The 12,305-nt window shown below is 48.5% G+C and overlaps 1 protein-coding gene across 2 annotated transcripts in view; it reads right to left on the reverse strand.

The window, feature by feature from the left end:
• Positions 1 to 3,308: 3,308 nt before the first annotated feature.
• NOTCH1 (notch receptor 1) overlaps positions 3,309 to 12,305 on the reverse strand; it is a 42,289-nt gene continuing 33,292 nt past the window's right edge. For both annotated transcript variants that reach the window (XM_059864914.1, XM_059864913.1), the window contains exons 26-34: positions 11,696 to 12,124; positions 10,752 to 10,900; positions 9,911 to 10,127; positions 9,477 to 9,567; positions 9,091 to 9,256; positions 8,128 to 8,423; positions 7,278 to 7,425; positions 7,069 to 7,166; positions 3,309 to 6,642 (exon numbers count right to left, since the gene is read on the reverse strand). In XM_059864914.1, the coding sequence (XP_059720897.1) occupies positions 5,173 to 6,642; positions 7,069 to 7,166; positions 7,278 to 7,425; positions 8,128 to 8,423; positions 9,091 to 9,256; positions 9,477 to 9,567; positions 9,911 to 10,127; positions 10,752 to 10,900; positions 11,696 to 12,124 (3,064 nt within the window). In that variant the 3' untranslated portion in view covers positions 3,309 to 5,172. The remainder of the gene's footprint in view (positions 6,643 to 7,068; positions 7,167 to 7,277; positions 7,426 to 8,127; positions 8,424 to 9,090; positions 9,257 to 9,476; positions 9,568 to 9,910; positions 10,128 to 10,751; positions 10,901 to 11,695; positions 12,125 to 12,305) is intronic.

Below are 12,305 nucleotides of genomic sequence, written 5' to 3' on the forward strand. Positions count from 1 at the left end.
CCTGCAGCCAACAAGGCTTGGAGAGGAAAACACAAGGAGCTAAACAAACATCTTAATCAAGGGTCGTTATCAGTGCAGAGCTGTTCCTGCACTCCGCATCATTAAAGCAGGGGAATATCCTCAAAGCCCCGGCCAAGCAGGGGAAGCAGCACTTTGATGCTGGTGTGGGAACCAGAGGCAGCACTGTGATTTTTAAGTGCCTTTCATCTCCCTCTTTTGTAGGAACATTCTTCTAAACCAGCTTGTCAAATACAATTTCCCTGCGCAGGCATGAGTTGCAGATAAAGCCCTGGTTCTCCCTTGATACTTCCCCCAACAGGTGTAATCTGAGGAAACATGGTTTTAATTAGCCTGATTGGTTTTTTTTGTGTGCTAAATAGCATCAGTAGCTCACGTCTGTGTCTATAGTTAGATATTTATGTTACATATTTAACCCCCTTATACAGGGGTACACGATGCAAACACCAACAATGGGTTCTCACCTTTGCTGTTCTCCTGATAAACGTGTGATTATAAAAAATTTCCACATTAAATCATTCAATCCCTTTTTTACCTGAAGTTTTCTTGCTGGTTTGCTGTACTCAGTACTAGTTCTGGACTTGGGTGACCCATTATAAATTAATTAAAACCTTTGCTATTGAGAACAGCGTTTGTCCTTCTCTCCTGCTTCACAGAATCACAGAATGGTTTGGGAAGGACCTTAAAAATCATCCAATTCCACCCCCTGCCAGGGCAAGGACACCTTCCTCTATCCCAGGGTGCTCCAAGCCCTGTCCAGCCTGGCCTTGGGCACTGCCAGGGATCCAGGGGCAGCCACAGCTGCTCTGTTCCTCAGCTCACCTGGGATACCACACAAACGACTCTGACCTTTTCCTGGTAATTTATTCAGTCTTCAGGTTGCACACAACAAGAAACACAACCTTGCCCCACGGGCTTGCTATGAAAAGGATCATTCTTTGAGTTTAGAAACATGGAAAATGCTAAAGGAGAGTATCTCTATCCCTTACCGGTATTCTGCACCGTGTTGGCCAACTGGAAAATCTGAGTTTTATTTATTTACTCATTCAGTTGCTGTGATTATTCAGACTAGCCCAGCCACATTAACCCCTGTGTGATTTGAGCGAGGCTAAACCCGAGATGAATTTGGCTCCTTTTGCACATTCTCCAGAGGCTGATTTCAGCTGCAGCAACAATTCCTCAACCAGGGCTGGAGCAGCTGCGAGCAACTTTGTGAGCAAACACCAACACAGCCCGGAGGGAGAAGCAATACAGAGTAGCAGTTTCTAAACGTCCCATCTAATTGAGCAGGAATAATGAAAAAAAAAAGAGTGGAGAAAAAAAAAAAAAAAAAACAACCAAGCCCTCCAGCATGTAAACAAATAGTTCAGGTGCAGGGATTCCTCTGACAACGGCATACCTGCCCTGGCAATAGCCAGTGCTAATCGTGTTTAACTCCTGAACCCTTCCCTCGGGTGTGAGAGGGATGTGTGGGGTGTGATTTTGGTGCTTCTCAGCCTTTTTCACCTGGAATGCTGAGACAGCTGGGCTTGCCATGATCCATCGCTCCTCGGCATCTTCTAGTGCTGGGAGAGCTTCAAGTTCAGCTCCCAAAAATCTTCATCCACACGAGGTGAAGATGAGCTTGTGGTGGGTTGGTTGGTGTAGGAAGAAGCCTTAAATGTGAGAGTTTGAAGCTGGGGCCATTTTTCTCATTTCTCCTTTCCCTAAGCCTCCATCCCAGCTGGATCTGTGACAGCACAATCATCTCCAACCCACAGGTTGGTTGGTCACCAGATGCCTTCATAAATCAAAGTCATTCGGGGCTAAACACTTAAAACCTAAATTTTTGCATCCTTTCTCCTCTACTCCTTAAAAACTTTAACTGACTTCTAGTTTGAATTACCCTGAGGACAATTAATTAGTATCTATCCCTTTGCTTCTTTCCATGGTATTTAGCCCCCTCTTTCCTCATCCTGTCCCTCTGACCATTCCTCATGGAAAATCCCATGATTGGCAGCCCCTCTTGTTGAAGGAGCCCACATGTGTTGCCTCTTGCAATGTCACATTGCTTTCCATATCCTCATAAACCCCTTTTTTTCATCTATTCCAGGCCAAATTCCTGCCTTGCCTATCAGTGACTCGGTTTGACAGTGGACCAGGCAGGAGAGGATCTTTCTAATGCCACCTCCCTTTGGGATGAGCCTGTCCCAGCCCCATGGCAGCACTGGGGCCATGCTGGGATGGGATTTTGGGATGGGAATTTGGGATGAGCCTGTCCCAGTGCTGTGCTGGGCTGGTTCTGGGATGTGGGAGAAGCCTGGAAGGCTGGGCTGGCTGGGATTCCTGAGCAGCTCATGTGTGAGTCACACTGCAGGCAGACAAACTCCATTTCATGCATTCCAGATGGGATGCAGCCACAGGCAGGGGGTGACACATCCTGGGAAGCCCAACTCCCTCCAGGATGTCCCTCTGGCTGCTGAGATCCTCGCTGGTGACACGTTCTGCAGGGGGAAGAGGGGTTTGTTCTCCCTTGAAATGCCCCTTTCCATGGAGTTTGAGGCTCCCTTTCCTGGAATGTCACCCCCTGACCTCTGAAGGTGCATCTCACTGCTGAGGGTGGCACATAAATGCCACTGTCACAGCACCAGGAGGTGACCAGTTGTACAGCAGGTGTTTGGTGGCCCTGGGTCTGTCTGGGGCTGGACACACACAAACCCTCTCCCTCCCCAGCCAGAGTGGAAAATACCAGCATTCCAGGCTTATGTGATTTGGGAAGAGGTCAATGGCTCTGCTATTTATATCCAGTTATTTTGGGGACTTTGCAGCTGCATTTGCACTGCAGAGCCCCTGTGGGGTAGAGAAAGAATGAAAATGAAATTAAATTAAATTACCTTAAAAATCTTGAGCACAGCAAGGACAGCAAACATTTCTGGGTGGCACAAGTAAAACTGCCCCTCTGGTGCTGCTGTTCCTGGCTTTTTGGAAGATGCATGAGGGACATTCTTTAAAACAATTTTTCCATCTTTCCCCTTTTAGATCTTGACCCGATGGCCTGGGGATATCAGAGCACCCACAGCAGATAAGGAGCTACCTGGGCAGAGCCCCCCTGCCTTGCTCAGGTGTCTCAAGTCAGTGAGAGTTTAGCAGAAGTTAAAGAGAAATCTTCATTGTCCAAAGCTCTTCTCTGAGTTTTCACACAGAGAACAAGGTGCTGAGGAAGCTCCAGCCCTCTGTGCAAGGAGCAGCTCTGAGAGAAAGGTGTCAAATCCAGAATTCAACTGACCCATAACAAAAACACCAAGTTGCAGTTTTAGTAAAATCTAGATGCCCAGAAGCATCATTTATTGCAAATCAGTTAACCAAAAAAAATACATCATTTTTGCAAACTACAACTTTGCATGTAGATAACTTTATTACAGAAGATATCTTTTCTTAAACTACACTCTAGTTTATAAAACATAGGAAGATTCAACACCACGTGATGTTTTTATCACTCATATTAGGCGTGTCACAATAACAATGGTCTGAAATGTTAACTAAGATGAGTGCTCAGCAAGGCACTGTGCCTTGAGAAATATCCATTTTATTTGGTGTTCTAACAGAAAGGAATGAGGAAAAGGAACCCTTTTCTTAGGTTTTTCTTGATTAACTGCTCTCTATCTGCCTGTCCCATACACATTATCTAGTCTTAGGGTGTCTGCTTGCCTTTGCACCCGAGTGAGTGATATTCCAACACCTCTACAAGGTGATATATTTATGATATATTTAAGACTTGCTCATTTAGATTTTTGAAACAAAATCCACCTTTTCTTGAATAAAGAAAAAAACAAAACCAAAACCAAAAAACCCCCATATTTACAAACATTAAATCTGCCACAGGCTTATACTATATTTTACATGATACACAGAAAGAGTGCACATCAATATAAAAAAAGATGCATCACTCCAGGCTAAGGTCACAGAACAAAATGTCAACGTTTCACAGCACAGCTGTGCTGGCCCCTTGCCCTCCAGTTTGGCCAGTCCAGCCTCCCACCAAAACCAGCAGCACATCCCACTGGGCACCCAGTGAGGGCTCTGCCAGAGGAGCACGTGGGGGTGGCAGTGTGATAATGCTTTGTAATCTCACTCAGGGTGTCTGCACTGCCAGACACACCTTCTTCTAAAAAATAGGCAGGCCATCCTTAAAATAAGGATGTGGTTTACAAAGTTTATATTGGCATTTATTTCTTACAACAGTTACTCAAACACGAAAACAAAACAAAAAAATCAGTAAAGATATTCAAAGTAAAATTAAGCCTCCTTTTTGTATATACTCCATAGTTATGGGCTTGCTCTCTTGGAAGTTTGGTAAATACATTTTTCTTTTTGATGGGGGACAGTATTCATGTTTTGTAGGGTTTTTTTTTTAGCTTAGAAACTGTTCTTACAGGTCTATAATCCTGATTCTCTTTTTCTTTTTTTTTTTTTTTAGATCATAAAAATCATTTAAATATATATATTTTATATATATAAAAAACAAGAGAGAACAAAAATTTCTATTATCAAGACAAATGTACAACTATATAATACTGAAATTTAAACAAAGATTCGTGACTGGTACCATAAAATGTCCTCTCATATAATTGCAAAGGAAACATTTTAAAGTACATTAAAAAAATTTGTCCATACTTAATTTTTTTCCCCTTAAGGAGTGGTATTTAGTCAATTTTTCCTTCCCCTCTTCTTTCTCACCTCTCTTTCTGAGTTGAAAGAGAAAAAAAAATAAATTAATGGCATTTCAGAATCACAAATCGTTGCTTATAGCTTTACATAAACATTTCCTCTCAAATCAAACACAATGAACCCCCCCAAACAAAAGAGAACGTCCTATAAAAACCTAATTTGTTGATTTCTCGAAACACAACTGGTGTCCCACACTGAGTTCTTAACAATAGAACATATAAATAAAAAGGCAGTGTTCTCATGTAAAATAAAAAGTACATAAATAAATACTAAAAAAAAAAAAAAAAAAGAATTAATTCGTCTTTTTCTTGTCTTTTTTTTTCTTTTTTATAAAAACATATTTAAAAAGGATCCTTTAAAAAAAGCATCCGACGTCCTTTTAAAAAAGAAAAAGATCTCCCTCGAGCTTCTGGCTCGCAGCGAGCGTCTCTAAAACTCCATTTTGTTTCACTTGAAGGCCTCGGGGATGTGTCCCATCTGTGACTGCATACTCGTGGGAGGGCTGGAGATGCCCTCGGACCAGTCGGACACGTTGGAGTGAGGAGAGGAGCTGGACCACTGGTCTGGCGACTCCGGCGACGGCGTCAGGAAAGGGTGGTCGGGCACCTGCAGCTGGTGGCTGGGGGTGTTGTCCAAGGGGGAGGAATAACTGTGCTGGGAAGGAGGGGTCAGGAACTGCGTGGTGGTCATGGGCTGGGCGAGGGAGGAGGGCAGGGAGGTGGGCAGCAGCTGGGAATCCTGCGGCAGGATGGTGTGCACGGCCATGGCGCTGCCGCTCACCGGCTGCAGCTCGGGCTGGCTCAGCTCCGTACCGAGGAAATTCTGGCCCAGGTTGGAGCCGTTGGGGTTGTGGTGCTGCTGCGGCTGCTGCGGCGGCTGCTGGGGCTGCTGGGGCTGCTGCTGCTGCTGCGGCGGCTGCAGGCTGGGCTGCTGGAGCTGCTGCTGCTGCTGCTGCATCTGCTGGAGCTGCTGGCTCTGCATCAGGTGGGGCTGGGATGCCAGCCGGGTGTTGGGCATGGCCTGGTAGCTCATCATCTGCGACAAGCTGGTGGTGGGCAGCCCGTTGTGCAGCGAGGTCATCATGCCATGCTGCAGGTTTTGGGGCTGCTGGTGCGCCCCGGGCTGCAGGTTGCCTCTCAGGGGGTTGTACTGGCTCTGCACCATCCCGTTCTGCAGCCGGGTGAGCCAGTCACACTGCCCGTTCAGGCTGGCCCCGCTGCCCACCGAGAAGCTCATGGGGGCACTGCTCATGGCCGTGCTGGGGCTGGACACGGGCAGGTGGGACAGGCGCGGCGGCACCGAGTCGAAGCCCATCCTGCTGGAGCTGCCCATGGCCATATCCTGCTTGCCCGCCATGTTGAGGTGGTTGATGCTCAGGTGGGCGTCGGGCATGCCTGGCAGGTGGTTCAGAGGCATGGAAGGGGACTGCTGGAACGGAGAGGTCATCAGCGGGGGAGAGGCCACGTCCGAGAGGTACCCGTGCGGCGACTCCAGGGAGTCCACCGGCGACAACACCCCAGAGTTGTCAAGCAGACACCCTTTTCCATCCTGCGACTTTTTCCTCCGGGCTTTGAGGTCTTTGGCGTCCTTGCCGTTGCAGCTCAGCCCCTTGGTGCTCGGCTTCCTGGCCTTCTTGCCCTGCACGGCGGGTTTGAGGTTGCCGATGTAGCTGCTGGGGGAGCAGAGTGGGGGGGACAGGGTGGGTGCCCCCAGGGGGCCGTTGTGCAGCGTGGGGCTCCGCACCAGGTTGTACTCGTCCAGCAGGCGGACGATGTCGTGGTGCATGCGCTCCTGGGCGATGTCCCGCGGCAGCCGGTCCATGTGGTCCGTGATGTCCCGGTTGGCAAAATGGTCCAGCAGGACCTTGGCGGTTTCGTAGCTCCCTTCTCTGGCTGCCAGGAACAGTGGGGTCTCCTCCTGCAAAGCCAGCAAGGTTTGGTTAGGGTTGAGTTCACAGATTCTCCTGGCTAGCGCTGCCCTGAGCTCCACACCCATGTCGTTGGGTGGCCACCATCTCTCCTCTGGTAAGGGTTTGCTCCTTCTTTTTCCTACCCTGCTGAGCCATGTCCTTGTACTGGTACCAAACCAGGAAGCCTTTGAGTGACCCAGAACATGCTGGAGGTGGCCCCAAAGACACTGCTCACCAGGCACTGCATGGCCCCTCAACATCACCCCTACAACCAAATCCCACAGTGCTCCTTTGAGCTAAATCCAACTTCATTCACTGCAGAACAACCAAATCAGAGTCTCAGTGGCAGACATTTGTGTTTTAGCCAGAAATTACTCTTTAACAGACTCCCCAAATGGTTCTTCACTCACATATATCAGCCTAGGAGATCCTACCTTATTATTCTGCATGTCCTTATTGGCACCATTCTTCAGGAGGACCATTGCAGCTTCCACATTATTCACAGCAGCTGCCCAGTGCAGGGCTGACTTGCCTGGAGAAGAAAACCATGAAATACAACACACATTAGAGAGTGCTGAGATCCACAGCAAGCAGCCCTTTTGTCCCATGTCTGGGTGAGCTGGTGGTTTAGCTGCCTCAGTACCTAAATCATCCACGGCGTTGACGTCAGCGTGGCAGTTGATGAGGTCATCCAGCATCCCCTCCACAGCCAAACGAGCAGCCAGGATCAGGGGAGTGGTCCCGTCATGCATTCGGGCATCCAGGTCTGTCGCCCTGTTCCTAATCAGGATCTGTCACAAGCAGGGCCAAAGCAGAGGGAACACAAGCATTAGGAGGGGCAGACAGCAGGGCACTCCAGGACTCAGGACCTGCAATGCCCTTTCCAAAGGTTCATCTCTCCAGCTCTGCTCCCAGTCCAGGGCTGCTGCTGTGGGGTTGCTGCTTTGCTGTTCCCCAATATAACTGTGCTGAGAAGGCCTCGACAAAGGAGGAATGATAAGGAGGATTCCATCTTATCAGAAGGCTAATTAATTAATTTATTATACTATTTATTCTATACTATATTACATCTCTATTACATCACATCTAAACTGAATCTGCCAAGCACTCAACCCTGCACACACTGCACTCCAACTGCACAGAATCTTGTGACTGTCAGCCCACAGTGCCCACACACACACACACACAACTGGCCCTGATAGGCCAAGCAAACAAAACACCATCACTTTGGGTAAACCATCTCCACATTGCATTCTACTTTGGCACAAACACAGGCACAGCAAATGAGATAAGAATATTCTTGGGAAGAATTGTGCCCTACTTTTCTCTGTGAAGAAGAGACACCGAGACAACAGGGGCTTCATTTTTTAAGACTGTCACCCCACACCTTGCCCAGGTGAGCAGGAGACCCTGCGATAAGACCCTTCACATAGCACCACCATTACCCCCAAAAACCCCGAAACCAGCTGGGTTATTTTTAAAGCATGGCTTACCTGGAAGACTCCTTGCGCGTCGGCAGAGACGGCGGCGTGCAGTGGCGTGCGGCCCATGTTGTCCTGGATGTTGGCATCGGCGCTGGCCTCCAGCAGGCGCTTGGCAGCGTCCGAGCGCGAGTACCTGGCGGCCAGGTGCAGGGCGGTCTCGCCCGTGCGGTCGGTCTGGTTGTGCAGGCTGGCCCCCTGGTAGATGAAGTCGGAGATGACGGCGGGAGCGTCGTCCTCCTCCTCGCTGTTGCCGGTCTCCAGCCCTCCTCCGCTGCACGAGGCGATCATGAGGGGGGTGAAGCCATCTGAAAGCACAGGGGAGCCCAGGATGAAAAAGGATTTTTGCCCTCTGTAATGCAGGAGGGCTCTGCCAGATGCTCTGCCTGCAATAGATGCTTATTCTCCTGGGCACAGCCGAGACTGAGTTCCTGACTAGTTCTGAACATCAAACACGAATATGCTTCCTCTGATATGGATCTGAAATTCCTTAGTGGTATCTCACTGCTTTTCCTATTCCATCTGCTCCATGTAAGGTGCAGTTTGTAAGGAAGGCTGCTCAAAGCAAACAGAGTATGGAAAGTACCTTCATTATTTCAGAGGACAGTTTCACAGACATGGGGAAGACCAAGTGTTGGTAAGAATTTAAAAAGCTACTAGCCATTGTAAAAAACCTTAATGGAAGGCTGTGAAATGTACAAGTTGGGTGGGAGGAGAAGAATATAGGAGCAGCACAGAGATAACCTGGGTGATTTAATAGGTACTTCTGCAATTTCCACCTCAGTTACTGAACAAAAGAGCTCTCATGGAAAGCAAAATGTGACAGGGCCTCTCTCTAAATCACACACAACAGCAACAGTGACTCTGCACCAGCAAGGGACAGGGAGGGCTGTGGGGCTGCTCCTCTCTCTGCAGGGGCTCAGGGAGATTTCCACATGAACTGCCAGCCAGTGCAGACGTGCAAGGGGTCCTTACCCGGCCCTCTGACGTTGACATCCATGCAGTCAGCATCGATTTCCCCCTGTGGGGGCGTCGGGGCCATGGAGGAAATGCGCAGGTCAGCGGCGTCCAGGTGCTGCTGCGTCCACTGCCTGTGATCCGTCTGGTCATCCGTGTCCGGCAGCATCGCCTGCTCCTCGTACTGAGGGAAACAGCAGGGACTGAGCTCTCAGGAAAGCACCCTGGGCTGAGCTCTAGCCTGAGAAGCTCTGCGAGCCTCCAAGGTGTGTGTTTGTCACAGGCAGGTTTGCCAAGGAGCTGAGAGCAGCAAGGAGGGGCCCTGAGGGTCCCTCTGCTCCTTGAGTGACAAGCCCAGGAGCGACTGCCTGAAGCACAGGCAGGGAATGTGGCAGAGGGCTTACCCTGAACTTCTTGGTGTCCAACGTCTCCTCATCACCCCACTCATTCTGGTTGTCATCCATCAGCGTGCCGTCTGAAGCATTTTTGAGGGGTCTTTAAAAATAAAACCACAGAAAAAGTTATCTCCCCTGCAGGAACTGCTTGTGATGTTTGTCCACGTACAGGCACAAACTGAAAGAAGAATCAACCAATATCCAGGAGGTTCCTTCCCCTCAGGCTGCATTTCATTTTTTACCAAGTGCAAAAATATTAAAAAGCACAGACCATATGGAACACTGCCTTTTTCCCCATGCAGAACTTTAGGACCTGTGATTCTTCTCCTCCCTGCCACACCACTACAACGCACTAGAGACCAAAACTCCAGCAGGCTCTCCCAGCAGAGCCCTGAGCAGCCCTGCTGCCCCGTGCCCATCGTCTTAGCAAGCAAATTACTCACTTCAATCCAACAGAATCCTCCCCGAGGGGCTCCCGTCGCTTCTTCTTGCTGGACTCTGTCACTTTGAAGCCCTCTGGGAACCAAAGCTGCCCATGCTCCCTGCGGCGCTTGCGGTTCACCAGCACTCCCAGCCCGATGAAGGCGAGCAAGACCAGCGCAGCCACCACCACGTACATAGGATACAGCTGGGAGTTCTTCGTGGGCTCCGCTGTCTCACCTGCAGAACAATGGGGCACAGAGAGATGCTGAGACATTAAGCTGCATAGCAAACCAGGGACGGAGTGGAAATGAAGGAAAATTTGTTAATAGAGGTACCTAAGTCTGATCTAAATCAGCCCCCCACCCCCCCAAAAAAAGGTCATTTTATACGCTATTAATCAGAATTGCAAACTATCGGCAAATTCTCGGCTGCACAAGGCAGCCTGCACCAGGAGACAGCTTCACTTTTTTCTCCTTTAAGGAAAAGGATTAGCAAACTTCAAATCGTTGCGCTTGCATTGAGCTGTTAAGACAAAAGGATTTAGGGGGGATTTTCAAGATACAAACTTCAACTCCTTGCATGTCACTGATTGATTGGAGCTGCTTGGGTTTTCTTTTTCTTTTCTTTTTTTAATAACTTTTAGAGTGATAATGATTTTGAAATAAAACCTGGAATAAGCAAAAATAATAAAGTGGGCTTGCAGTTTTTTTAAAGAAAAGACTTAAAGGAAAATATATATATATATGTGAGGTTATTAAAACCAGACTGTGCTCAAGTGCAACCAATTGACAGCTAACTAAACTCAGGGAGGGCTGGAAAGTTTTGGCTGTCTCTCCTCCTCTAGTGACCAGCTGTACTTACTTTTGACAGCTTCTATTTTGTAGGGTATGTTCAGGTTGCCAAGGGAGGCCAAGGCTCCCAGGAATGCTGCCACATCAGTGGCACTCTGGAAACACTGGGAAGATGACTGGATGCACTGGCGGTTATCAATTTCCAAGTAGACAATGGATCTGTGAGAGAGAAGAGTCAATAAGGAACAGGGAAAGATGACCACACCGAGGACACGGGCAAGCCCTGTCTCCCTTCCCTCTTTAACCCCCATCAATGGGAATTAGAAGGTGGGAACTCATCTCCTTGCTCCCCTGTGGCCCAAAGCCTGCAGCTCACACTCATGGTCTGTTGGATTTGCCTTGGTGAATGCTGTAAAATTCAGCTCTTTATCTACAGAAATTGAAGGGAGTCTCTGCTTCACAATGTTTTATAATTACCCAGACACTACAGTATCTTAAATAATGCTGTTTGGGAGCCTTCAGATGTTCTCATATCAGTTTCCCCGCTCTAACTCCTTTGCTTTCAGAGGTTTTTGATTGAGTCCATGGAGAGGGAGCAGGTTAGATGTGTATGTTTACACCAAAGATCTCCAAACACAGATTGCAGTAATTGAGTTTTACAACAAAGCTCTAGAAAGCATTTCCCAGGGAGAAAATGAGGCTTAACTTAATGACTTCCTGAAGTCAGACAGTCAGTCAGGCCAACCTCTGCTTCCAGGTCCCACCCAGCCCAGCCCTGGCTCCCAACAATGCCCAGGACTCCTTCAATCGTGAGAGTCAGGCAGCATTGTATCAGGGACTCCTGAATGATCACTCCATTTTCCCACATGAGAGCAAAATCCGGTTTCTGTTCACACAGAAAGCAACATCTAAATACAATTATCTGGCCTACATCCTTCCCTTCCTAGCTTGTTACTATTACCCACACAGAGAACACACTCTGAGTGCTGCTCAGAGAAAATGGAACCCTCTTACCCTCTGATGTCCATCTGATCGAGCTCCCTTTTCTGCCTCCTGCCAGCCCTGGAGTAGAGGCTGCTCTTCACCTTGTTGATGACAGCACTGGACATATCTGACCAGTCCTCTGTGGACCTCTTGATGTAATGTTTTTTCAGCTCCTCCTCATTGCCATAGTATGGGAAGATCATATACTCCCCCTTGGGGTTCTTCTTGAAGACCACGTTGGTGTGCAGCACACGGCTCAGCTCCCGCAGGAAGTTGAAGGAGTTGTTCTTCAGGTTCTCGGGGGTGATGAGGACCACCACCACCAGTGTGCCATCTGCCAGCTTCTCTGGCATGTTGTTTGCACAGTCCAGACCATCCCACTCGCACTCAAAATTGTTGCAGCCCTGGTCGCAGTGTCCATCCGAGAAGTGATCTTTGCAGTACTGGTCATACAGAGGGCTGGGTGGAGGAAGGAGCAAGGCAGAAGAAAGAGTTAGGCCAAGTAGTGCAAATAACACCTTTCTGCTGAGAAAAGCAGTGGTGGTCTCTCTTTTGTATAAATATTCTTCACCCTGACAGACACTAAACCAGTTTACATAGAAAGCAGCTGTTTCGTGCAGCACTGTGAAGCATTCACCGC

This window comes from Haemorhous mexicanus, chromosome 21 (genome assembly GCF_027477595.1).
Source record: "Haemorhous mexicanus isolate bHaeMex1 chromosome 21, bHaeMex1.pri, whole genome shotgun sequence".
In the NCBI taxonomy this organism is placed as follows: Eukaryota; Metazoa; Chordata; class Aves; order Passeriformes; family Fringillidae; genus Haemorhous; species Haemorhous mexicanus.